The 26,764-nt window shown below is 53.7% G+C and overlaps 1 protein-coding gene across 6 annotated transcripts in view; it reads right to left on the bottom strand.

The window, feature by feature from the left end:
- GRIP2 (glutamate receptor interacting protein 2) overlaps positions 1 to 26,764 on the bottom strand; it is a 93,137-nt gene that overhangs the window by 38,763 nt on the left and 27,610 nt on the right. The window contains exon 1 of one of the 6 annotated variants that reach the window (XM_033133203.1): positions 19,968 to 20,088. The exons of 2 other annotated variants lie outside the window; for them this stretch is intronic. In XM_033133203.1, coding sequence (XP_032989094.1) covers positions 19,968 to 20,022 — 55 coding nt within the window. In that variant the 5' untranslated portion in view covers positions 20,023 to 20,088. Of the gene's footprint in view, positions 1 to 4,982; positions 5,050 to 17,859; positions 17,893 to 19,967; positions 20,089 to 26,764 lie in introns of those variants that run through there. 3 more of the 6 variants (XM_033133207.1, XM_033133205.1, XM_033133209.1) reach the window with 3 other exon arrangements.

Raw genomic sequence — 26,764 nt, forward strand, 5'->3', positions numbered from 1 at the left:
CATGCTGTGCCCAGAGTGGGTGGGTGGGTTTCTTTTTATTTCATTTCTCTTGAAAGCGTTGCTAATTTGCCTTCATTATCTTCATCTCTCTGGGGCTCCGGGGAGCTACTGAGCTTTGACAAAGGGAAAAGGAAGTCAGCCCCTGGCCAAGCTGTCTTTGCCAGGACCCCGCCTAAGCAGGAAAGGGATGCCCGAGGGGGTGTTGCTGGGCAGGGCTGTAGACTCGGCCTTGACGGATGCCTGGTTCTGTGGGCCTCCAGGAGGGAGCATTCAGCATCTGGTGTTGGGGCGGGGGAGGGGGGAAGGCAGTGCCCTGAGAAAATGAATGCCTAGAGTTTCAACTGGGGACCAGGAAGTGACTGCCTGACAGGGAGCAGGACCAGCGTGTCCCCATGTGCCAATTGGGAGAAGGGGGCCGACTCTCGCCCCTGGGTCTAACCATCACAACTGTACATGGTGACCTATTGCCAACTCGCTGGGTGAGCCTGCTGTAGCACTCCACCAAGCGAACCGCCAGTCCTGGCTTGGTTGGCCCCACCTCAGAAGGCATTGCGGGTTCAGTGGAAAAGGAAGGATGGACTTTGGACTTAGGCTAACTTCACATTCTGATTTAAAATCTGCTGGTGTCTAGCTAAGGGATCGGGGACAAGTCACTTCTCTGACCCTCAGCCTTCTCCTCTGCAAAGTCGGGGGTGCCAGTGCCCACCTCATGGGTAAATGAGAGGAATCAGTGAGATTCTGTGGTACAGAGAAGCCATGAAACATGGTAGTTCCCTCCCTGTCTCCTTTACTCACCTTGTTAGAAAGGTTTTCCTAGATTAATAAATAGTAATAACTCCTGTTGATTAAGTGCTGGGTGTTGTGCTATGTGCTTCATAAGCGTTAACTCATTTAATCCTCACCACTTTCTGAGGTAGTATGATTGTTATTCCCATTTTACAGCTACGGAAACTGAGGCAGAGAGAGGTTAAGCGACTTCCCATGTTAAGGAGCATGGCCAAGATTTGTACAATAATATTAATGTTCTAAGAATTTTAATATTATTACCACATTATGGCCATAATAATCTTATGTGGTAGGTACCATTATCATCTCCATGTTATAAATGAGGAAACTGAGGCACAGAGATGTCACTCAGCTGGTGAGCGACAGAAGAATGACTGGAATCGGGCCCTTCTGGCCCCCCGCAGACCACATCCTTACCCCTTGGCTCTGTTCTCCCCCTCCCACAGAGGACAATGGACCCCAAATGAGGGGCACCAGGGAAAGCCCCACATCAGGGCTCAGGCACCCACAGGCTGGGCATGTCAGGACTATCAGAAACATGGCCATGACCCAGAGAGGTTGCCAGCCCTTCAATCCCCCTTCTACAAGGTGTGTGGGGCCCCTGGCACTAGGTCTGGGGCTATGCTTGGGCTGACATCCCACTCCATGGGGCCATGGTGGCCCCAACATTATGTGGGCTGGGGTGCAGGCTTGAGTCGGGCCTTGGCTTTCTGGGTCTGTGCTCTCCCACTTGACTCTGACACTGGCAATATCGAGGAGCATGACCTCAAAACTGGGTCACCATGGAATCATTTTATTTCCTAACAGTGGCTGCCTGGAGCAGTGAAAAGACTCAATTCACTCCTTTGAAAGTAAAAGCAAAATTCACACCACAGGTGAGCTCTCCGCCTCCCTGACTTCACCTCCTAATACTCTCCCTTTGCCAGCTCCATTCCAATGTACTGGTCTCCTCGCTGTTCCACATACCAGACTCATGCCTACCCCAGGGCCTTTGCACTGGCTGTTCCTTCTGCCCAGAATGCTCTTCCCCAGACATCCACCAAACTCTCTCCCTCACCTTCTTCAGGAACTTGTGAAAATGTCACCTTCTCAGGGAGGTCTTCCCCAGTCAGCCTGTTTGAACTTATACCTGCACCCTCTACACCTCCAATACTTCCCATCACCTTCCTTCCATGCTTTATTTTTCTTCATAGCATGAAACGCCATCTAACGGACCTCACTATCTGCCTCTGTCACACTAGGATATCAGCTCCAGGGGGCTCAGTTGTTATCAGCCCGTTCATTGCTGTGTCCAGCACAGAGAGCCTGGCATACAGTAAGGGCTCAGGAAATTCCCACTTACAGAATAGGAGGCTGGGAATCAAAGAGGTGGAGTGAGTTGCTCAAGGTTGTAGAATCATGAAGAGGCAGAGCCACTAGGCAAACCCAGGCCTCCCTGACTCCAGGCCATAACCTCCTTGGTTTGGGGCCTGGAGTCTCCCCATGGCTGCAGCCGGTGCTGTGGAACAGGAGGTCAGGTCTGCCCAGGATCCAGGTGGTTCTGGTGAGAGTCCCCTCAGAGCAGTGGGAAGTCCAGGGACCCCTACACACACACACACACACACACACACACACACACACACACACTCACACACACACACAGAGACACACTCTGCCCAAGGCTTCCTGGCCATGGCTGGGTGGCAAGTACTCACTCAGGACTAGAAGGCTCTGGGAACAAAGATCACTTTGTGGCCAGAAGTCAGAAAAGAGTGAACACTGAAGGGCGGGTGGGGACACACACACACACACACACACACACACACGACACACACACTTCCTGCCAAAATCTGTGTTCAAGCCTGCTGTGCGTCCCAGCCCTGGTCACATCCCTCCCTGCAAGGGCCCAGGGTTAGCGGAGTGGTGGGGTAAACAAGGCTCCCACAAGCAAGATTAGACTTGGCCAGGGCATGGGCCTGAAAAAGGACTCGCGCAGGCAGAGTCCTCCAGGGGCAGAAAAAGGGCACTGACAGTGAGTCCTACAGACTCCAACTCCAAGCCTGGAGCTCACTGAGGATCACCTCCAGTGGCCTCAGCCTTCTCTGCAAAATGTGGAGGAGGTATGGAGTAGCCACCTGTTGGCTGCCCTTGTCCCCCTGCTCCAGGGGAGGCCATGTGACCAGGCCCGGCCAATCAGAGGCCCCATGATTGGTTAGGGGTGGGCATGTGATCCAAGCTGGACAGACAAGAGCTGGCCCTGGGATGTTTGCTGAAACTATTGAAAAGAGTCCTTCCTTAGGAGAACTGAGATGGTTGACCTTAAGCTCTGAGCACCTCAAGAAGAGGAGATACTTCCTGGAAATTAAAGCCATTTAGAGAGAAGCAGAATCCTGGAGTCCTAATGATGTTAACTGAGCACCTAGATCCTGCTGTGCCTTAAGTTCCATCTTTGGACTTTTCTGGAAAAGAGCCTCAGTACTGATACTAACTGAGGCAGGTTGATCATGATGGTCTGTGACTTGGGGAGGAAACTAGATGGGGGCTGCAGGGGTGAGGGTGAGGATCAAGTCATCAGACAGAGAAAAAACCGGAGAGCTCGTGAAGGGCCTCGAATGCCAGGATGAGGAGCTGTGATTGCATTTGAGTTTTAGCAAGCTCCCCCGGAGGCAGCTCAGAGCGAGGAGGTGGAAGCCGGAGGCCAGGCCAGGGAGGAGACTGGGCAAAGGTCCAGGCAGGCGATGCTGAGGCCTGAGTCCCAGTGGAGGCAGAAGGCCCGTGAAAGGGAAGACACCTCCCTGGCAGTGTCTCAGGTGAGGGTCTCTGGGGTACCCCTGCCCTTGTAGCTCTGACCATTATAGGACAAGGTGACCCCATTCACCTGGGCCGTAGGCTGAGCGGACCCATGTGCCCAGGCCACGAAGGCAGTGCCTCCATTTATAGTGCAGTCGCCAGGAGAGGACAGGGGGAGGCCACCTGGGGTCAAATCCCAGCTTTGCCAGTTCTGGATGTGTAGTCTTCGATAAGTCACTTAACACCTCTCTGCCTCGCTTTCCCCAACTGTAAATGGGGAGAAAAATTGTCCTGAACTCCCAGTGTTGTTATAAGGATTAAATAAAAATATGCACAGAGAGTTTAGAATAGAGCCTGGCACATGGTAAGATCTCAATGGCCATCAGCTACTATTGTTCGTGTGATTAAGTTGCTGCAAAAGTAATTGGGGTTTTGTAATTATTTTTAACCTTTTAAACCACAGTTACTTTTGCACCAACCTAATATTATTATTATCTGGGGGCCTGGCGGTAACCTCGCCTCTGCCCCTTGCCATAGGTGGGGCGGTGGGAGCCTAAGTTCACGGGGCCCTCGGAAGCAGGGTGGGGAGAGCTCTGCTGTGAAAGTCCTGTGCAGCCAATCCCAGCTGGGCTACTGCATTGAGGCCTTGGGTGGACCACCCCGCGCCCTGTGTCCCAGTTTCCTCTTCTGTCCACCGGGGCCACAGTCCTTACCTTTGGAGTTGTGAGAAGGTAAAGTCAAGAGTATGTGGAGTGTGGGAAGGCATTGGCAGGGGCGGCCCCAGGGCACCTAGTGCAGGATGACCTGGTCCTGGCTCCTGACAAACTCCCTGTTGGGGGGTTTGGGGGAAGCAAGGCCAACCTGGCAGGCTGAGGCTGGAGAGACAGATGGACAGATGAATGGATGGAGCAGCTACATCTGCCCTACAGCCCCTCCCCGGGGCCCAGCCCTGGGCCCACCCAGGAATGTGGCAGCTGTGTGACTGAATTCCCAGAGCCCCAGGACTCGCCACCCAGATCCCCAGCTAGGGCTTCTGCCTCCTGCCTCAAGGTCCAGGAGCACCCTCCAAATCACCCTGACCTCAGCCTTTGCTCTCACACCTCTGGCCAGGGCACTCACTCCCAGCAGCTGTGCTGAGTCTGATGCCCTCCCTGACACACCCCTAAGGGGCCTGCTTCCCCTGCCATTCAGGACAGCCCAGGGGACTCAGCTCCCTGCTGCAGGACAGCAGCCAGGGTCAGACAGGCAGCCCGGTCATCTGCCCACCCTGGCCAGGTGCTCCACCCCCTGCACTCTTTCTAAGCCTTAGGTCTCTGGGAAGTGGCAATCCCAGTTTTAGCCATTCCACTCCCCTCTGAGGGCAGCAGTTCCAGAGGGATCAGACGGTTCAGCCTCATCACTCTGCCTACAGGTCTTCCATTACTTACCGGCCTCTCCAGGGGTCTCCCTGCTGAGCCCACACAGCATGTCTGCTATTGTCTCCCTGCTGACCACCAACTCCCTCAGGAGCCACGCTACTGGGCCCCTCCTTCACCCTCCCCAGGGAGTGGCCATGGGAGGGAAGCTCACAGCTCCCACTGGCTGGGCACCGAGTCCACCCACTGCTGCAGGCGGCTCTCTGCTTAAAGGGGACACGGCTGTTGTCATGGCTGGCCCCTGGATGGGGTTCAACACCCCCCACCCTCACAGCCTGGGCAGGGGATCTTTGAAGATGGCATGTCTGGGCCTCCCCCAGGGCCCCCAGGCAGACAGACCCCAGGTTCAGTTCAGCAGGTAACTTGCCCTGGGACTTTGGCAAGTGATTACCCTCCCGGGCCTCAGTTTTTCCATCCAGAGAAGGGGAACAGTGCCTTCCAAACTTTTTTTTTTTTTTAGTAGTACATTGCAACAGAATCTTGCACAGAATCCAGAGACATAAACCAGATAAAGTTCAGCTAATGGATGATGCCAGGGTGTGTCTATAGGTCTTGGGTTAGAAACTCTTGCACTTGGAGCCCCCGGGGCCCTTCCACCGATGTTCTAGGCAGATGGAACCACCTCTCCCAGGCCTCAGTTTCCTTTTCTATAAGGTAGAGTTTGGGGAAGACGAGCCCGGCAGCCTGCCACATGGAGCTCCCTACAGCTTTTTGGGAAGCACAAGCGAGCTGGGCGGAGGATCTGCCCACCTCTGGGCTTGATGGGCAGGTGCAGCTGGTCACAAGTCCAGCCCCAGCTGGGTCTCAGCCCTGCATACTCCTAGATGCCTCCGTGCCAGCTCAGAACTGACCCTAACAACCCTGATAGACACCCAGGGCCCCTCCTCCAGCTCTACAGCTGCTTTTGCTCTCCATCCCACCCATGTAATGTTGGTACCAACTGAGGGCCAAATACCACGTAGATGCCAAGGAGAAGGGTGGGTGATAGTGACACAGGGGATATCAAAGCCTGTACAACTACACAGTGCATCCAGCTGATTGCTGCAGAGAACAAGACAGACGAGGCCCTGGCTTCCGTGGAATTCTTGGATGCATGGGAACAAGTGGGGCTCAAATTTGTTCTGTGTCCTGCAGGGAGTGGGAGAGAGCAACCCAGTGGTTAGGGACCAGGGCTTCTTCTGGGTTCCCTCCTGAGCAGAGATGTCCACCATGAATCCCAGCCCACAATTCCTGGGCTACCCACACAGGCTCCTGCAAGTCTAACACTGACGGCACTTTCAGAACAATCCAGACTCTAAATCTTGTGTGGGACCACTTGTACTCCTGCATCTATAGGTTCCTGCTCCTCCCATTACTCACTTCCCAGAGCTGCCTTCCTTTTTTGGGTGACTCAAGGCATGTCCAAGGTGGCAGGGTCCAGGTTCCAGGTGAGGGTCCCTGGGCCAGCAGCGAGGCCAAAGGTCAAAGAGAGACACCAAGGTCTCAGCCAGGGGAGGTGTGGTGAGCATGGGTCAGAGAGGGAGAACCGGAATTGGGCCGGGCAGGGAAGGGGGTGCAGGCTCTTAATGTGGTCTACAACGGCAGGCCATGGTCCAGACAAGGCTCTCGATGAAGATCCTGACCATCAACAGGATACCCAGGGCCACTTGGGGCAGTCCCGGCGCCAAACCAGGCAGGAATGGACGCAGCCTTCTTGGCATGTGACTTGCTCTAACAGACCCTTGCCCTCTTTCCCCCCCATTTACAGGCCTTTCAGAGAGGAGGGCTGTGTGGTGCACAAGGCTTTAGAGTTATATCCACCCCGTCTCATAAGAAAATATTGGCTCACCACACAGATGCATTTAAATGAGCTATTGAGATGGGCTGTCAGAAACCTCACCGCATTTCTTTCTCTCTCTGCTCCTCTGGAATTTACTTTTGTGGATGAGAGCTCCTGGAAAGGTTACGCCATGGGTGATGAGAGACCTTTCATGCAGCATTTCTCTGAGTGCCTGCTGTACCAGGCACTGGGGACCAACACACGAGGAGACAGGTGGGAAACAGTGTCTTCCCCTTGCCCTCTGTCCCTGTCAGCCCACCAAGCAGGTCTGCATTTGATTTTATCCAAGAGTATGTTTGGAAGGAACTCTTAGTCCATTTTGGAACAAGGCAGGCTTAAATAAGTAATTGGCACAGAGAGGTTAAGTAACCTGCCCAAGGTCACTCAGCTGTAAGGGTGGAGCCAGGTTCACACTTAAGAGGTCTGTTCTTAAAGGCACTGATAATGGCCCTCTCAGGATCTCAGGGGCTTATAAAGGGGACCAAGAGTACAGATGAGGTGCAGTTAGCTCTGGCTGAGGATCCACGCAGGAGGTGCTTTTGAGCCTGACTTTGAAAGATGGGAAGGAACATGTCAAAAAAGGAAAAAGCCATTGCAGGTGTGAGTCCATAAACGCAATCCCACGTGACTAGTGAGGAGACCAAATGGGAAGTGGAGATGGAGCCAGATCGTCAAGAGTCTACTAAGGTGTCACTCCTCCAAGGGTGGTCGGAGGCCCAGCATATGGCTGTCACCAGAGCTGGTCAGCGGTGCAGGCTCCAGGCCCCACCCAGGCCTGCTGAATCTGGACCTGAATTTTAACAAGGTCCCAGAGGATGTGGATGAAGTTTCAGAAGCACAGTATTAGGAGTCTGGCTTTCCTCCCACAGGTAATGGGAGCCACGGATGGTTGTAGAGTAAGGGAGTGAAAAGGCTCTACAAGGACCTCAGAAACGGAGCTCAGAAAAGGGATAAGGGGGAAGATCCCCCTGGGGGGTAGCCTAAGAGCAGGCAGAGCTGCTGATCACCTGGCTCCAAAGATGACCCCTCTCCTCCAAGGCTGCCAAATCTTGAGGAAGCAGAGGAAAAGGGGGAATGATTGCTGGGCATGTGTGGTGGCTGGAAGCCAGGTCTGCTGGGGGCCTGGGCAGCCAGCGGCTCTTGCAGCATTTGCTGCATGTTTCCAATGCTGTGGATGGCCCATGAGGGGAACTGGGTAGCCTGGAGGAGCTGGCAGCACCACCGAGCTAGTGGGTAGCTCCTCCAGGGTCAGAAAAGGTCCTGACACCTTCACATCCTCAAGTTTTGTGAGACAATTGAAGGAATGGATTGCTGTGTGACGTTGGGTGCATGTCTAAACCTCTCTGGACCTCACCTTCCTCACCTCTAGAATGGGAATAATAAAAGCACCCAGCCCCTAGGTTGGGGAGACCACATATTAATGAGTCAGAAAGCAGTCACTTATCTACTCTCCTGTCATGAGTGTCACACCAACCGCGTGAAAGAGACCAGAGGGGCAGAACTTCAAGGTCAGATGTACCCAGGTGCAAATCCCAGGTCTGCCACCAGCAAGCTATGTGATTCTATGCAAGCCACTCTGTCTGGGCCTGCACCTCTCCACCCATGAGGAGTGAGGTGCAGACCTCGGAAGGGCTTTGCAGCCTACGACTGTCCAGCACACACTCACGACCTCTTCCCTACCAGAGCCAGGCCTGCATAGCCGTTCTTGGTGTCGCTTAATGGGGCACCACTTGCTTCACTGTTGGGACATTCTCTGGGGGGACGCCTGGTGTCCCTGGCCCCACCCACCCAAGGTCAGTGACCAATGCAATTGAGAACCAACTGACCTCACGCTGCACAGATGGGGAAACGGAGACCCAGAGAGGGCTGTGTCTGAGGACCCCCACCAGTGTAGAGCAGGAGCCTGGACCCTGGCCTCTATTCTTCCTCTCAGGCCCCAGGGCTGAGTCCATCATAACCACAAATCGTGTCCTGAGTCCACCAGGGACCCTGAGTGACAGCCGGAAATGAAGTCTGGGTATGAGATGGCGATTCAAGGACAAGAGAGATAAACTCTTTATTGCTGTTCAGTTGCTTCTGCCTCCTTTTCTCCTCACACACCCCAGAGGTCAGACTAGGACAATCGCTTGCCAGCCGGTGGTTAAACTTTTCTATAAGGTGGGCATTATTGTCCCCATTTTACAGATGGGGAAACTGAGACCCAGTCTGTGATTCCACCAGCCACAGGTAAGGGGCACTAGGTGACCCCTTCTTAAGGGGTACTGTTCGGCTGTGGACCCAACTTCAGTCAAGCTGCCCCACATCTCTCCCCACCCCCAGTGCCCTTCACCTGACTTCAGGGCAGGCTGGGTTGTGATTCAGGAGTAATGCGACACCCATGGGCTTCTCCCAGACTGACATCTGTCCGTTCCCAGTGTCCTCTACCACCAGCAGCTCTCCTCCAGCCCTGAAGGGCAAGAGAGCATGCAAGGCCAACGGGGTCTCACGTGACGGCAAGAGCACAGCCCAACAGGCTGTGTGCACAGACCAGGGAAGAGGAAGGCTCCAGGATGTGAGAGGAACCCAAGCTCTTCAGGACCTGGCAAAGCAGAAGCTCTGTGTGCCACACTTTGTTTTCAGCATTTTACACCTGCTTTCTCATTTCACCCCCACAATATCCGCACTTCGGAGATGACGAAATGGACCCAGAGAGGTATAAACACTTACTCTTAGTCACATAGAGTATGAGGTGTGAGCTGGGATTGGAACACAGGCAATCCTGATGCCACCTACAGAAACACCCCCACCCTGAGTCTCCCACGAAATGCCTACATGGAAGCCCTCTTACCAGCCTACCCAAGTGCACACGGATACAGGCAGGATAGACGGACTGCTCACATAGGACCTGCTCTGTGCTGACAACGTTACACATGATGCCGGAACACCAGTGTCTCTTGCAGAAGAGACTATACCCAAGGAGGATCTGCTAGGAGCCCAAACTACAAAGGGGCCAAGAGTCGGAGCCTCTCAGAGGAGAAGTCAGGGCACGCTGCCTGGCGGAGGTGGCGTCTGAGCTAAGCCTTAGGGATAAAGGAACCAAACACTCAAAGATGAGGCGGGAAGGGCATTCCAGGCAGAGGGGACAGCCTGGGCAAAGTGTGGGAGGTGGAAAGGTACACAGTATATATAGGGAAAGGCACCTACCAGCATGGCTAGGGTCACAGGGCCCCAAAAGAGCAGGTGGGCTAGACAGGCAAAGACACAGAGACCTGCTTCAGAGGAGGGAATGCACTGAATGCGGCATTTCTGGCACTGTGGCCACCATGTGGATGACTTTTAAGGAGGAGTGGGTTCTCCTGAGCCCCTCGAATGAGATGATGGAAGGATGGGACACACAGAGGGTCTGTGCAGCTGCATGGGGACAGTTGTCAGGAGCAGCTCTGAAGCTCCTGCACACCAGAGTCTGACCACAGTGACTCCCCCTTGCGGCTGGTGATCAACAAGGCTTTGGGAGGGGCAGGCACAGCCCTCTGTCTCTGCCCTCTGGTGCCTGAGTGGAGCGGGAGACTGGCCTCCGCCCCAGGGTCAGCCCGGTGGCTAAGACTGCACCTGGAATCTCACCTTTCCTCTCTAGGTCAAGCATTACCCTCTGTGCAAGTGCAAATGCCTCAGAGTAAAAGGGAAGGGGCTAACATATATAGAGCACCTACTGGGTACCCAGCACTTTATGCGCAGGGTCTTGTGGAATATTTCAAAAGCCCTGCTGATCCCAGTTTACAGACGAGAAACTGAGGCTCAGAGAGAAGGGACTTGGCCAAGGCCTCCCGCTAGGATGGGCTGAGGGTCAGATTGTCAGAACCAGGTGCTCCCTTTTTGGGTCCTCTACGTGGGCTCTTCCCTCTGCCTGGAGCCCTCTTCCCCCTCTTTCATCCTTAGAACCCAACCTAAACGCTGCCTCCACCAACAAGCCCACCCTGACTACCTCAGCCGGGTCCCCTTTACTCTCTCACAGCCTTTCCTCCAATGCATTTGCTCACTTATTCTTTTCCACTAAATAAGGGACCCTCAACTGCCTTGCTCATTGATTTTGACCCTATGCCCAGGGCTGGGCCTTGCACACAGTAAACGCTAAGTAAGTATTTGCTGAATGAGTGAATAAGAAATCAATGATGAGTACACATAATCTCTAGATGACTGTAGTGGAAAGAAACCAATAATTTATCCCCTCTAACACTTCAATCTGATGTAGGAAATCCTTTCTGCTGTCTGGTACAGCTTGTACATCTCCACAAATGGGGAGCTCACCAACTCATGAACAGCCCACTTTATTGCTAAATAGCTGTTAGGGATGAGAGTCACTCTGATATCCTGAGCTGGAGCCTGTCTCCCTGTGGTCCCCCAGACCCCAAACCCCCTGCCCCAGTACCGCCCTGCATAGTCTCAGGCTATGTCTGGTCCAAGGTCATGGCCTCTCAGCACTGGCAGGAGAGGCCACAGCTCAGAGCCTAGATGTAGCTTCAGGGGGGACCTGCCAGCTCCCCTCCCATCCTGAGGGCCTCTCCTCAGTGTGTGGCTAGAAAGAGTGGGTGGCTATTCAACCTATTTGTCTAGGCAGTGCTCACATATGTGTCTTTAATCCCTATAGATTTCAGTGTGCTTTTCACCTCTGGCGGCATTTGCTTCAGGCCTATGAGGCTGAGATAACCTCCTCTTTTTCCAGATGAGGAAACTGGAGCTCTTAAGAGACTGAGGAACTCAGGTGTCAGGTGTCCGGCTCCAAAGCCTTAATCACAGTCCAACAGATACTTGTCCTCTAAAGGGCTCTGTGCGATAGTCTCATCTGATTTTGTGCCCTGCTGGTGGACTTGAATATTGAAAGAGAACCCTGGAATTGTGGACTAAGGTGGAAGCTCAGACAGGGTGATAATTTGGGAAGGTCCATCCAAGGACCCCACAGCCTATCTCAGAATATACCAGTGAGATCCAGGCAGTGGGTCCCCCTGGTGGAGGTGTGGAGTAGGAGGCTGCAGGTTAGGAGTGGGCCCTGGCAGTGGCTACTTCTTTGAGGACCAGGCTTAACCCCGAGATTTCTGGGCCAGTGCCTGCTGCCTGACAGCTGAGACACCCACATTCCATGGCCTCCTCAGCGCTGTTCAGGAAGAATCATTGGGCTGTTGCCCACTGGTACGCAAAGCCAGCCTGCCCGCCTCTCCACCCTCCCCTCCCCTCGTCTCCTCAGCATCAAACACCCTGAGCCTATTTGTGCCCTCCAGCCTTCACACTCACGGCCCCCCAGGAAAGCATTCTCCCTAATCCCTTGCCTGCCTGGCCAAATCCTGCAAGGCCCCCAAGATTGCTCCACTGTCCCTTCCCCCGGGCAGACTTCCCTGATCCTTCAGCAGGTCGACGCCTCATCTGAGTCCCCAAAGCTCTCAGGCAGCCCTCAGTTCCACCTTCGTCAACTCACTAGACATCCCTTCTTCCTGGCCCATCTTCCCCCAGGTGAGCCTGACCCCAATGTGGGGATGAACATTCTAGCTGGCCTCCTGCCAACCTGTTACCATAGCACCCCCTCCTTCAGCAGCAGCACCATGGGGGGCCTTAGAGGGGCCCTGGGTTCAAGTCCGGACTCTAATTTTGCTGGCTGGGTGACCTTGAGCAAAACTGGCCTCAACCTTCCCATGTGTAAAATGGGGGAACATGTGTGGGCTGGGGTAGGAGTAGGACCTGTGGTCTTTGGGGACTGCTTCAGCTCCACCCTCAGCCAGCCTAGGGCCTCCTCGCCTCAGTCACCAGCTTGGGCTCCAAATGATCCCAGCTGTTTCCAAACCTCAAATAAGCCTTCCTCGACAGACCCATTAGGCAAACGGGGCACCAAGATTCAGCAAGGAGCAGGGATCTTTCCCAACGTCGCCTGCAGGGACTCCAGCTGCCCAAGTTGTGTGGCTGAGAGGTTGCTGGGTATTTACCCCTCCTCTCGCCCGCCCACCTGCCCACACATGTGCTTATGAGTCACTACCACCTTGGCCAAGACAGCAAAATGCAGGGGCTGGAAAGACAAGGTCAGCCCAAGGAGAGCAAGTGGGCAGATGGGGGGAGGCCAGAGGAGGCTTCCAGCCACGGGAGAGCAGAACGGGGGGCACAGAAAGGAAACTGAGGCCAGGAGGAGCGGAGCAGGGATTTGCTCAAGGACCACAGAGAGTGGGGTTGGCCTCTGTGTCCTGTCTGATGGATGTTCTTTCCGCTCCATCAGGTCATCTCCCCAGAGAGGGAGAAAGAGCCAGTGGCCTCCACAATTATCCGGGCAATTAAGACTGGCAGATGATTACACTGGACAGAACATTCAAGCTGACAAACGGAGACGATGCTGGGACATTAGCTGACAAGATCAGCTCTGGCTCTGGTGGGGGACACAGGCAAGGAGAAAGTGCTGTCGGGACATTAACGCAAAGTGTGTGCCCAGAATCAGGGAGGAGCCTGGCTTATCTGCCTGCTTTGTCCTGTTGGACTTCCCCAGACCTGGGTCCAACTCTGGGCTCTGTCCTGGGAGAGGGACACAGACAGGCTGGGGCATGGACAGAGGTGGTGACCAGGTGGGGAGGGCTGAGCGACCCTGAGAAGGTGCTCAGCCTGGAGGCGGGAACTTGGGGGACCCTATCGCTCTCTCTGCAGGGCTGTCCTGGGGCAGGGGGAGCAGAGCAAGGGCAGAGAACCTTGGAGGAGCCTAGAGAAGACAGACCAGTAGCCACATGTTGGGAATGCAGCAACAGAGATATTGCCTGCTCCTGGAGAGGGAGACTGGATAACTGACCACTGAGAAACTCCGCTCGTAATACGTTTGGGCTTGAAGTCACACTGCTTGGGGACGCCTCCATTTCCTTCCCAGCTTTGTGACTTTGGCAAATCCCTTCCTCTTTTGAGTTTCCTCATCTGCAAATGCGGCAATTTCTTTCACAGCTCACAGGGCTGTTGTGAGAAGAAAATCCATGAGAAGTATTTAGCACGGCACCTAGCATATACCTAATGCCCAATAAATGCTTGGGGAACAAAGAACAGGTCCAGAGGTTCACTCCAGGCTGCCAGGATTCCAGGAGCAATTAATTCCCAGGATATGAGTTTATTCCTGGATCCTTGAGAAAGAAAGAAATCCCATGGCTTCTGAGGCACCATGGCTAATCTGAACTTCTGGGGCCCACGCATCGAGGTGGGCAGAGGCCTGGGGGCAGGGTGCTGTTCTGGCACTGGGGGAGGGGACTGGTTTCCACCTTGGGAGTCAGATCTGAGACCCCACTGCAGCTGCTGCAGTGTGAAAAATGCCAGGAGCCGGATGCGGAGGCAAGACAGAAACAGAAGAGAGTCTCATTATGGAGGGAAGGAAGGAGTGAATAATTCATCACAGATATGCACCATGAAGGGGGTGGATAGATAAAGCTGGGCACAACGCAGCTCTTCCCTCTGCCCAGGAGGTCCCATGTAGCCGGAAGGAGAGATTACCAGCCTTAATAAACTTATTATCCCTAAACCTACCCACAGCACCTCCAATACAGCCACTCCCCCCACCCTGGCCTGGGGGGCCAGGGATAGGCCCCTGCCCAGAAGCTCCCTAAGCTCTTATCCCCCACCCTCCCCTTCAGCCCCTCTGCTCTAGCCTTGCCAGCTTGGGAACACCAACATGTTCATACCCCAGGATCTTTGCACTAGCTGTGGCCTCTGCCAGACACACTCTTCCCCTGGATAGCCGCATGGCTCCCTCCCTCATTTCCGTCAGGGTTTTGCTCTAATGTCATCTTCTCAGGGTGGCCTTCCCTGAACACCCCATTTAAAACCACCCCCAACTACACAGACACCCCATCCCGTCTCCCAGCTTTATCTTTCTCCATAGCATGCATCACCACCATATATTTTCCTTATTTGTCTTGCTCCCTCACTGTCACTCCTAGAATGTCAGCTCCAGAAGGGTAGAAATCTAGGTTGGTCTTGTTCCCTATTGTACTCTCCAGGGCCTAGAACAGTGCCTGGCACATAATAGGTACTCAATAGATACCTGTTGAATGAGCGAATGGCACAGGTATTCTGCTACCTCAACATCTATCAAACCTGCCCACCTTACAGTCCTAGGTCCTCACCTCTCACCTAAAAACTCAGCTGTCCTTCCGCACATGGTGAGGAAATTTCTATTATTTACAGATGGGAAAACTGAGGCCCAGAGAGGTAAAGCCACTTGCCCCGGTTGCACAGCTGCAATTTATACCTAGTAGTTGGCTCCATGCTCTGCGTATCCTGCCCCCCACGCATTAACACACATAAAATTAAATCCTTCATTCTTTGAATTGAATGTGACCCTTTTATGCCCCCAGAGGCCAAAGCACAACCCACTGATCTGATCACAGCCCACTGATCTGATCTCCCCAAATCTTCAATTTCGCCCTCTGGGGAGGTGCCATCATTACACCTCAGCTATGGAGGACGACACAGTGACCCTGGAGTGTCCATGTCCTTTGCGGGCACCAGGATCCAGCACATGGGTGTTAGAGGCAGACTATCCCCTCCCCAGGCCTCTGAGCTTGAGGTACAAGATGCCCCCCAGCTCACACAGCATTTCCTCACTGTCCAGATGACAGGATGTCTGAGATCGGCCAGGGGTGTTGTGGGGACAGAGCCCCAAAAAGCAGTTTCCAGGCTCTCGGCCTCACATAGAAAGGTGCTGGCTCAGGTAGTAAATGGCCATCGACTGTGATCAAATGGCCATCAGCTGTGGCTAGTTGGCCGTCAGCTGTAACCAGTGAGCCATTAGCCATGAATATAACTGCCATGGCTAAGCTAGTAGCAAAAAAAAAGGGGGAGCTAGCAAGAAGATGGTGGCTGAGTCTGCAAGCGGCACAGTGAGGGTTGAGAACTGTGTTGCTCCTGGTTCCTGTGTCTCCAACCCAGCCGCCAGTGAGAGTATAGTGGTGTGACTCCCCTACCTATGGTTCCGTGGGTAGGACATGGCCTCCCACGGACATGGCCTCCCATGGCCTCACCATGTCCTGCGTTCTTATATGGGGAGCGGGACCAGAGACCCCACAGGACACCCTGCATGACACATGGCAAAGTCGGCAGGATCCCCTGCACGACACATGGCGCAGCGAGCAGGGTTCGGTGTCGGCCAAAGCTCCCCGAAGGGCGGTGGAGCAGTTTGTGCCTATGAACACTCAGTTGGAGGAAGACCAGGAGGAGCAGCTGCCTGAGAGCTGGACCCCCGTGGAGGGGTGGGAAGACGTGGATGGTTCCCCAACCAGCAGAGGCCAGAGAAAGCGAAGGTCGTTGCGGCCCCGCGGGCTGGAAAGTGCTTGCTGAGGCAGCCCGGATGCAGGACTTGTAGTCCCAGGAGGAAAGGCTTGCTGAGTCCTCCGTGGGAGCTGAGGGTGAGGTCAAGGTCATCCTCACCCCCAGTACAGCCCTGGCAAATGACTACGGACTATGGGGAATTGCCTTCCATCCCTAATTTAATGGACCACTTGACTGTTTGGGAACATATCACCATGTAGTGGAACCAGCAGATGTTTGCTTTTGTGTCTTGACCGGCCACCATTGAGAATATGTAAGCACCTTAACTGTGAGCCACTGTTGTTCCAGCACGGTACCCTGAGAGGCCCAGAGAGAGTGGCAGTGCCCTGAGAGCCCTGGCTGTGTCCAGGGAGTCTGGCTGAGCCCAGAGAGAGTGGCAGTGCCCTGAGAGCCCTGGCTGAGCCCAGGAAGTCTGGCTGTGCCCAGAGAGAGTGGCAGTGCCCCGAGAGCCCTGGCTGAGTCCAGGAAGTCTGGCTGTGTCCAGAGAGAGTGGCAGTGCCCTGAGAGGCCCTCGTGTGCCCGGGGAGACTAGTGGTACCCTAAGAAGTCCAGGAAGTCTGGCTGTGCCCAGAAGTACTGGTGGTGCCCTGAGAAACCCTGGCTGTGCCCGGGGAGACTAGTGGTACCCTAAGAAGTCCACAAAGTCTGGCTGTGCCCAGAAGTACTGGTGGTGCCCTGAGAAACCCTGGCTGTGCCCGGGGAGACTGGTGGTACCCTAAGAAGTCCAGGAAGTCTGGCTGTGCCCAGAAGTACTGGTGGTGCCCTGAGAAACCCTGGCTGTGACCAGAGAGCTTGGCTGTGTCCAGGAAATAGCATTCACCTCCAGGCTCCTCGCACAGGGCCCCTCGCGGAAGACGCTTGTCGCGTAGATTGTGAGGCGAGAGCCTGTAGGGGTGGAGTGTGGGGACAGAGCCCGAAAAAGCAGTTTCCAGGCTCTCGGCCTCACATAGAAAGGTGCTGGCTCAGGTAGTAAATGGCCATCGACTGTGATCAAATGGCCATCAGCTGTGGCTAGTTGACCGTCAGCTGTAACCAGTGAGCCATTGGCCACTAATATAACTGCCGTGGCTAGGCTAGCAGAAAAATGGGGGCTAGCAGGAAGATGGTGGCTGAGCCTGCAAGCGGCACAGTGAGGGTTGAGAATTGTGTGGCTCCTGGTTCCTGTTTCTCCAACCCAGCCACCAGCGAGAGTATAGAGATATGACTCCCCTACTTATGGCTCCGTGGGTGTTCCTTTTTGGCCTAGCCATATCCTGCGTTTTTGTGTGGGGAGTGGGACCAGAGACCCTGCCGGGCGCCCCGCACAACAGGTGTGCACTGGGCATCCAGCACTGTGGAGGTGCTCCCCCCGTGACTCGGACCCAGGACTAAAATTGGGGGAGCTGAACCAGGACTGAACACCTTCTTCCCCCAGCACCCCAGTCTCCCAGTCCCAGCTTGGATAGGGAGAACAGCTCCTGAATTCGAGCAAAACCTCAAATCTCAGTCTGGGGGACATAGGAGGGGTCTTGGGTGGCCACGTGGCCCAGGGACCCCACCTGAAGCAATCATAGGCTGAGGAACTTCGGGGTCCTACCTAGATAAAATGGGAAACAGAAAGGACTATTTAAAAACATGGGCGGGAAGTGAGGAGATGTACCTTCAGGCATTGAAAATAATACTTTGGCAAAGAAGTGAGAGGAAACACCTCCCTTAACCCCAATCTCTTAAATCCTTCTCCCGTGAGCTTTCACATTTTCACAAATGGATGCACAAACTCACTGTCCGCATATTCCAGTTCCCGTGGCTCCTTCTTATTCTCCCATAAAAGAATGGAGAGATTCAGCGCACAGTGTGCCCTCCGTCAATCAGGGCACACTCCCTTCTGCTTTCTTTGCTTATTTCCTGTTAGGGGCTTGCTGGTCCCAGACACGGTCAGTGACAGTCAGTGATGTGTGTATGGAGGTGGGGGGAGCCTCTGAAGGGAAAGAGGAAGCAAATGGCCGGGCCTCTGATTCGAAGTTGGAATTCAAAATTTCCAGGTGTCTACTGTGTGCCAGGCCCTGCCCCAATCATCCTGAATCACATCTGCACTCTTGGGAGGGTGGCTTTTCTTGGGTCCATTTTACCGATGAGGAAACTGAGGTTCTGAGTGGGCCTCACAGGGAGTAAGAACCAGAAGTAGGATTTGAATCCAGGTCTGTGGGGGACAATACAAACACTTCCTGAATCTCCATAGAGGGCAGAACCTGCTCCATAGCATTTAGTTGGCTGTTCTCCAAATCCTGGGGAAGCTCAAATCTGGAGCAGCCCTGGATGTGTCTGTCCATCCCTCCAGCCTAGGAGGAGCCCACTGGGTTCTCAGGATCTGTGGACCTGCACAAGAGGACAACAGCCTTGATGGGGAAGGGGCCCCTCCAAACACAGAAGTCCCTGGAAAGCCCCAAAGTAAACCCTGTTCCTGATGCTCTCCAGGCTTCAGCTGCTCTGCCCCTGTGGAAGGGGCTTCCAGGGACCTCTAGGATGTCAGGCCACCAGCCGCCATGGCCAGTACAGAGCCTAGTGTCCTGTGTCAGCCCAGAAACCCTGCTATCCCTTCACCACTCCTGAGGTAGACCCTCCCTCTGTAGGTGGCTCAGAGTCTCGAAGATGCTCATAGCAGTTATTAGAGCTTGCTTGACAGAGCCTCTGTATGTCAGCAGTGTGGCCTTGGGCAAGTTACTTAACCTCTTTGCGCCTCCGTTTCCCCCTTGGTACAGTGAGAATAAGGATGGGACCAACCTTATAGTGCTGCTGGGAGGAGTTAATGAGTTAATGTATTGCCTGGCATACTGTGGCACCAAATTATTGTCAGTTACTATTGTTCTTATTAACAGTATAATTATTCTTAGTTCTGAGGCCTGAAGCACAGAGACTGTGAGATCCCACCACCTTCCCCATCCCTCCGTGTTGTAGATGGGGAGATCGCAGCTCTGGGAGGCCACAGATAAAACCTGGGGTCACAAGGCCTGGGGGCCTGACTCCCAGCTCCAGCCACTCCTCCCCAGCCCCACTCCCACCCCAGTTTCTCCCCCACCCAGAGCCCCCTCCTGGGGCCCTTTTAGGGGCTAGACACGTGTCCAGGCATGGGACCCTGCACATGCAAGGACTCGGCATAGACTCAGTCTCGTCCAGAGCCACGTCCTGCCTTCGCCCCTGGCCCCCCTGCTTCGACTCCCCACACAGAGCCCCTGCCCCCCCCACACACACACAAACACTCTCACACACATGCACAGTCAAAGCCCCCCTGCTGACCCAGCTGACCTGGGCAGCCCCATGCCCTGAATAGGGAGGAAAGAAAAGGCCATCAGGGACATGCCACGTAAGGCGGGGGACGGGGAGGATGTTGATGAAGGAGACTGTGGCACAGCAAGAGAGAGAGGGAGACACACACACAGAGAAGCCATGAGAGAGGTGGAGAGAGAGAGAGAACACCAGACAAAGAGAGACAGTAAGAGATGGAGAAAGAGATAGGCAGACAGAGAGAAAGATGGACAGAGAGTTAGACTCAGACAGACAAAGAGATAGAGATGGAGAGAGAGAAAGAGAAAGAGAACGACTGACTAAACCAGAGGGAGATGGAGAAGGCGGTAGGAGACAACAGCTGGGGTAGAGAGAAACAAGACACATGCACAGATTCAGAAAGAGACTCGAAACCGAAGAAAAACCCCAAAAGCACCAGAAGAGACAGGGTTGAGGCGAAGCAGGGAGAGACAGGGCAGGGAGGAGAGGCCCAAGCGGGAGGTACCCCCTGCGCTCCCCAGCCTCACCCTCCATCCACACCCAAGTCCAGCCACCCAGCCCCTGGGCAGGCAGCGGGGTCTGCCCGGCGCCCCGCTCCTGCTTGGTACCTTTGGGCCGCCGCCTCACCACGCCCAGCCGCCACTTGAGCGACACAGCCAGCATCGCCCCCTCCTGCCGTTGGGGCCCAGGGCCAGGGATGAGATCTGCCAACAGTCCAGGTGCTCGTGGAGCCCGCGCGCCTCTGCGCTCCTGTGCTCCGGAGCTGCCTGCACTAACTGGCAGAAGCTGGGCGCTCCCTGCCCCCACCCTCCCTGAGTTGCTAAAATAGATAATCCTCCCTGGAGCCAGCGGTGGTGGCAAACGCTTTCTTTACTGCAGTCTGGGCTAGAAAGTGCAGTTCCGGGGAGTTCTGGACCCTGCCGCAAACCTCTATGCCCCCACACCTACCCACCCAAGTCCTCTTCTTCCCAAAGTGTTTGCCTTTTCCACCCCTTCTTTTGCCAAAATCTACCAATCCCACTTCCCTCCTTCTGTAGGCTGGGCTGTTTGAAGTCCCTAGGCCTTTGCACTTGCAGGGTCCTCCACCTGGAATGGCCTCCCTCTCTGGCTCCATTATACTTCTCTGCCTCGGGATGTTTGCTCAGCCTTCAGAGATCCCTGTTTTCTGGAAGTCCTTGCCTACTGGGTCTCAATAATGCTTTTCGTACTAGGTTGAGCTTGTCTACCCACCCCCAAGACTGGGAGCTTCCAAAGGCAAGGACAAGGTCCCCTTGTCCTGTGTCCCCTGCAGTCAATACAGGCATTTGATGGGGTCATCAGTGTAGAATGAAGAGACCTAGGCACTGCCTCTTCACTCCTCACCTCTACAGTTATCCTTATTTGTGGGATAACCAGAGAATCCACCCAACTGGCTGGCTGGGTGGGGTTGATGGGACTAAGTGGGAGTGTTCCAGGCATTCAGCAGCAATCAATAAATGCATCTGGCACCCCTTCCTCTAGCTAAACAGAGAAGCTCTGACTTAGCAAAAAGAGAGTGAGAGGAGAAATCAGAGACCACAAGTCTCTGGAGATGGGCAGACCTGAGTGAATCCTGACCAGGCATGCCCCACTAAACCTCAGTTTTCTCATCTGACTAATGGGGCTAACAGTTCCTGCCTCTCATACGATGAGGGCTGTATGAGATCATGTGCCTACAGTGCTTAGTTAAGTCTAGCACACAGTAGTCGCTCAATACATAAGTAACAGCTATGAACATTGTGATTATTCTGCATGAGCCCAACTCCTGTGTGTAAATGAAGACAGGAGGTCCAGCAAGGTAATAGCTCGGCTGAGGTCAGACAGAAAAGTCGAGAATCCAGTGCTTTCCACGAATATCTCATTTAAGCTTCACAGTGCACCAGGATGGTCCTAGGGTCATCCTCATTTTCCAAATGAGGAAACTGATGCTCAGAGAGGTACAAGATGCCCCCAAGCTCACACAGCATTCAACTGGCAAAGCAGGGTCTCGGATGTCAGTCACTAGACTATGCCACTGCCATGTCAAGGCCATAGAGAAGCCCTTGTAAAACCCCTACTGTGTGCCAGGCTCTGGGCTGAGCACCCTGCTGGCTTAGCCCAGGGAGGTGAGGATGCTTGTCTGGGGTCGTGCAGACTGTTCAGGGCAGAACTGGGGAGGGAGCCTGGAGAGTCCGAGTCCAGAGTAGGGGCTCTGGCCAAGAGGAAGGTGGCTCTCCACGTCAGCCACTGCCTTTGGTGAGAAGACAAAGGCCCAAAGGGCCCTCTGTCACCAGTTGAAATGGACCTGTGGAAAGTATGGCAATAAATAAGGCTGCACAGGTAGGTGAGCGCTGAGGCACAGGTGGGGGAGACCCAGTGGCCTGGTCTAGGAGGCTTTCCTGTCACCAGTTTACCCTGGAGGATGCCCTGCAAATATCCCAGGCCCCACAAGTGAGCACACCCCCAGGGCGGGATCCACACAGGATAGAGAGGTAGGCCAGCCCCCAGAGGGATCCAGGCCAGCTTCCATCCCTCCATTCTGGTGTTTCCATTCCTGCCTCAGCCTCACAAAGCCCCGGAGACCCCAGTTGCTGCTCCGCCCATCAGCTTCCAGAAACAAATTAGTCTTTAATCTTCTCAGCCAGGCCCTTTCTCCCCCCTGGGGGAAGTGGTGACATTTCTGCCTCCCAGCTCTGCTGATGTAAATAAGACAGAAGCCTCCAGGCTTTAGAAGAAAGGGGGTGGGGGCAGACCCCTCTTGAGCATTTCCCCAGAATGGGGGAGGGAGAGGATGAGGGCCATCCATCCACCCATTCTCTCATTCAACAAATATTTATTAAGCGCCTTCTATGTGCCAGGCCTGGAGGTACAGCCATGGACAAAATCAAGCCCCCGTGGTGCTGATATCCTAGTGGGGGAGACAGAAAAAAATGACAAATGTAATCATTAAGGAGATTAGAGGTGAGTATGTTAGAGGTGAAGCACTCTAGAAATAAATGGAGCAGGGAGAAGTGTATCAGAGTCCTGACGGAGTAGGTGTTGCCCATTGTAAAGGGGGTGGTTTCCCCAGAACCCAGACCGTGGTCTCTAAATACCTCTTCCCACTACAGGGGCCCCCAGGGCTCCTCAGAAAATGGCTGATTCCAGGACTGGGGTAGGGAAAGTACAGATGAGCCTGGAACATCTTGTGGCACCAGAAAATAAAGAAATATTCAAAGTCTGATGGGGGCAGGCTGAAAGGACCCAGAAGCCAGCTTGCGGGGGCTCTCACTGGTCATTTCTGGGACAACTTGAACATCCAGAAGAATAATAACTGTAAAAATCCATGTGTTCATGATTCTCAAAACGAAAAAAACATCTCACGGGTCCCTTTGGACTTAATTAAGGCACCACCTTATTATTCTGTAATGGCAATAAATAAGGCTGAAAACGAAGGTAAAGAATGAAGCATTTATCCTGTTTTCCTGTATGAACAGTATTTAAGGGGAATCTAACAGGGGAAAGTCAGTCTTTACAGAAGAACCACAGCAAATTAGTGTGGAGGAAATAGTAGAATTGGAAAACCACCTTTTTGCCGTCCTAATGAAATTAATGACCTGGTACTGACCATCAATGGAAGGTTGAAAAGGACCGAAGGGTGGAGGGAGCAGGCAGATGGCACTTGAATCTATGGACCGATCCTTGCATCTCCAAAAGCAGAACGTTCTGACATATGTGTCTCCTGATAGGATGTGGTAAGAAGCCCACAGCACCCCCACGATGTATTCTTGCCTACAGAATTGGACCTGAATCAAATTGAGCTTTAGACCCAAATGCCAGTGGAAAGTACAGGGAACAGAAGAATGTATTAAATGACACCACAAGGCCATTCCATAGGGCAAATGACCCGGTTTCGCCAACAAATAATTAGAGTGGAAAAAAAAAAAATGAGGGAGAAGGGACTGTTATAGATTAAAAGAGACTTAAGAGACCCATCAACCAAATGCAATACGAGGACCTTAGCTGGATCCTGATTTGAATAACCAAGTGTGAAAAGACATTTGGGAGACAAGAGGGGGAAATTGCACACGGATTGGGTCTGAGATGATATTAAGGAATTAATAGTTAATTCAGTTGTGTTGATGCTATTATTTTAATTGTCTTTAAGAAAAAGTCTATCTGTTGGAGATGTAGACGAAACACAAAAAGTCCGAGATTTGCCCTGAAAATGTCTCAGGGGTATCCCTCTGTGACATGTGCCATTTAGTTGTACATAAAAATTTGAAAAATAAAATAAGCACAGGGATCATAAAAGGCCTCAATGAGAAGGTGACATTTGAAGAAAGGCTGAAAAGAGGGAAGGAGCCACGGGGGGGGGGGGGGGGGGGCTCCAGCAGGGAGGGGGTGGAGAAACCTGGGTATCCCAGGAGGAGGAAGTGTGATGGGAGGGAGAGAGGGGTGTAATGCAGGGCTTCCTACGGACCCTGGCTTCTCCTCTGACGGCGGTGGGAGCCATGCAGCGTGTAGACCAGAGGAGGGACGTGGTCTGACCTGTGATTAAACACCATCCTCTGGCTGCTGGAGGGAGAAGGGTCTGCGTGGGGTTGGGGGCAGGAAGGAGGCCCCTGCAGGAGTCTGGGGAGCCCGTGGTCACTGCATGGGGGTGGGGGCAGAGGAGGGGTCTGGTTTCTTTAAGGTCCAGCTACCTTCCTCTGACAGGGTTAAATATTTGCAAAATGGCTGATGTTCCTTTCTCTGGGGTAGCAGCATGAGCTCTGGGGTCAAAAGCGCTTGGGCTCAGATGCCAGGCCCCACTCTCTGCGTGGTCACGTTCCCAATCTGGGCCTCAGTTTCCCTGTTGGTAAAATGAAGACCATGGTTAAGAACTCGGACCATCATTAGGCTGCTCCATGAAAACAATGGAGGTGAAAATGTCCTGCAAACTGGTCAGGGAAGGGCATGTGTCACCAAAAGGAAAACAGCCTTGATTGGGCACCTACGACGTGCCAGGCATGGAGCCCAGGGTCTCCAGGCATCAAGCCTCATCTTATCACAAGTTATATCACCTGGGGAGCTTAAAACAACTTCTGGTAAATCAGAAATTTCGCTGGATTCTATTCAACTAAGCTAGTTTTGTGGAATCACTGTCTCACTGCTACCCTGTAACAAATTTGAGACACTGATGTTCAGAGAGGGAAAGAGATGGCTCCAGCATCACACAGGTTCCAAGTGGCAGAGAGTGGATTTCTAACATAACCCAGGCCCTTTATCTTCTCCAGACCCCTCACCCTCACCCTCACCAGACCCCTTCCAAGGCCAAGAGCCAGCAAGGAGCCCCACGGGATGCGCAAGCCTTACTGGGGGAAACAGCTCACCCATCTGATGGTTCCAGGACATTTCTCAGCCAAGAAAGAAAGTGCCACCAAGCATTTTTGGCATGGGCCAGGGTGGCTGTTGGACAGGTGCACTAACAGGGCCACCTGCCAGGAAACAGGTGGCAAGCCTGTTAATATTCCTGGCACTGTATTCACAGAGCAAGAATTAGACGCAAATGCCTGGGCAGGCCCCATTAACGAGTACGATGGACACGCGGGCAGAGGTGACAGAAATGATGCAATTCTGGCCCTCCGAGACAGTGGCTCGGCTAGGGCCTCTCCTCCTGCCAGGTCATGCCAGCACTGGTCTAGGTACTTTCCGGTCCATAAAGTGGGTAAATGTCACCCAGGCACCAGGTGGTTGTCACAGCTTCCTGAAGTAATGCAAGTCTGGGGCCTGCAAGGGCTCTGTGAATAGGACCCATCTTCTAATTATGTGTCAGACATTCGCTTTCAGATTGCAGTCGCCTCCTCTGAAAAAATGGGGATCAAAATAAGTAACGTTTATTAAGTATGACTGTGGTAGACGCTGTTCCAAGGCTCTGTACACATTAACCCTCTCTGTCACCCCATGAGGTGATGACAACAATAAGCCCCATGTTACAAACGAGGAGACCAGGCGCATGGAGCAGGGCAAAGGGCCAAGGTCACGGGGCTCAGCCCGAACCCCAGCAGCCTGGCTTCAAGCCCACGCTTGCAGCGACTCTGCTGTTCTTTCTAAACACAGACGCCTCTGTTGTGGTCTCCGTGAGCGCGTGTGGGCGGGTGTGATTAAATACAGCAAAAGTGGCATAATGAGCAGCAGGAACACAGCACAGCTTCCGGCACCGCTGGCCTCTGCGTTCTTCCATCTGTTTCCTGCCACATGGCCGTCCCCACAGGCTGGACAGACAAGGTGTCCTGCACTGAGAGGCAAACCAGGGTGGGACCGTCTTAGGTTCTGAAGCCGTGTGACCGGGGGCTCCTCTGCCCCACCGGCTCTGTGGGGGCATCCACGTGGCATTCCGGGTGGTTGGAAAGGTGCACCTCAGTCAGACATGGGAGTTGATATCATGCCCACCCTCTTCCCTTGGCATCAGCCAGAGTGACCCCCATCTGGGCACTGGATGACAGCCCAAGAGGGCACACAGGATTGAAGCCCTACAGCCCCAGAATGTTAGTCTCACGAGCCGCAGGAGGGTGGATTAGACCACAGAGCATTCATCATGGAGCCACACCACACTGGGTTCCGACCACAGACCATGAGAGCAGCAGCAGAGAGTGCCAGAATTACAGACATAGAAGCCCAGCAGTGCGTGAACCCAAGCCACACGTCATCAGATTAGGGTGGGGACAGGGCCGAGGGCTTGGCATCATGGGACTCCAGACCATGTCCAAAGCGACAGTATGAATGAATCATTGATTCTTGCCGAGCAGACTATGATCTCCCAAAAGCTCCTTTCCCAGTCCCTGACTCCTCCAACCTTATCCTCAACCCCACCAAAGTCCTCTTCCCAAAGCTTTGGGTGAGAGGAGCAGTCACATGGCCACTGTATGACTGAGGACACGTCCCTGCCTCCTCTGGGCCTCAGTTTCCCAACTGTAAAATTAGGGATTTGATCCTTTCTGAGGGTCAATTCTCCTCCAATAATCTGAGAAATGATCATATCACTCCTCTCCCTCCCTACAACCTCTGTGGCTGCCAAAGGACCTCACTTGAATGAATGAATGAATGAATGAATGAATGAATGAATGAAGAACCCTCCTAAAGTCCGACCAGTGCTTTATCTGACTCGTCTCCCATGCCTCTGGAATCTCAGCCTCTGCTTAGGTCCCCTAGAGAAACTAAAGAAGGGTTCTTCCACTTTTCTTGTTTTACCACATGGCCTCCTCCTTGGAAGGCCCTCCTCTTCACCTCCCCAAATCCCCTTGACCAAGGATAGGTCACCTACCCCAGAAAGTCCTTCCTGACTCCTCAGGCCCTGGCTAACTTCTCTCCCCACACTGCTGGACCAACTGGACACTCCTCAGCACCACACTGCTCCCTCCCCCATCGCTGTCGGGCTGTCAGCACC

Source organism: Rhinolophus ferrumequinum, chromosome 17 (genome assembly GCF_004115265.2).
Source record: "Rhinolophus ferrumequinum isolate MPI-CBG mRhiFer1 chromosome 17, mRhiFer1_v1.p, whole genome shotgun sequence".
NCBI classification, from domain to species: domain Eukaryota; kingdom Metazoa; phylum Chordata; class Mammalia; order Chiroptera; family Rhinolophidae; genus Rhinolophus; species Rhinolophus ferrumequinum.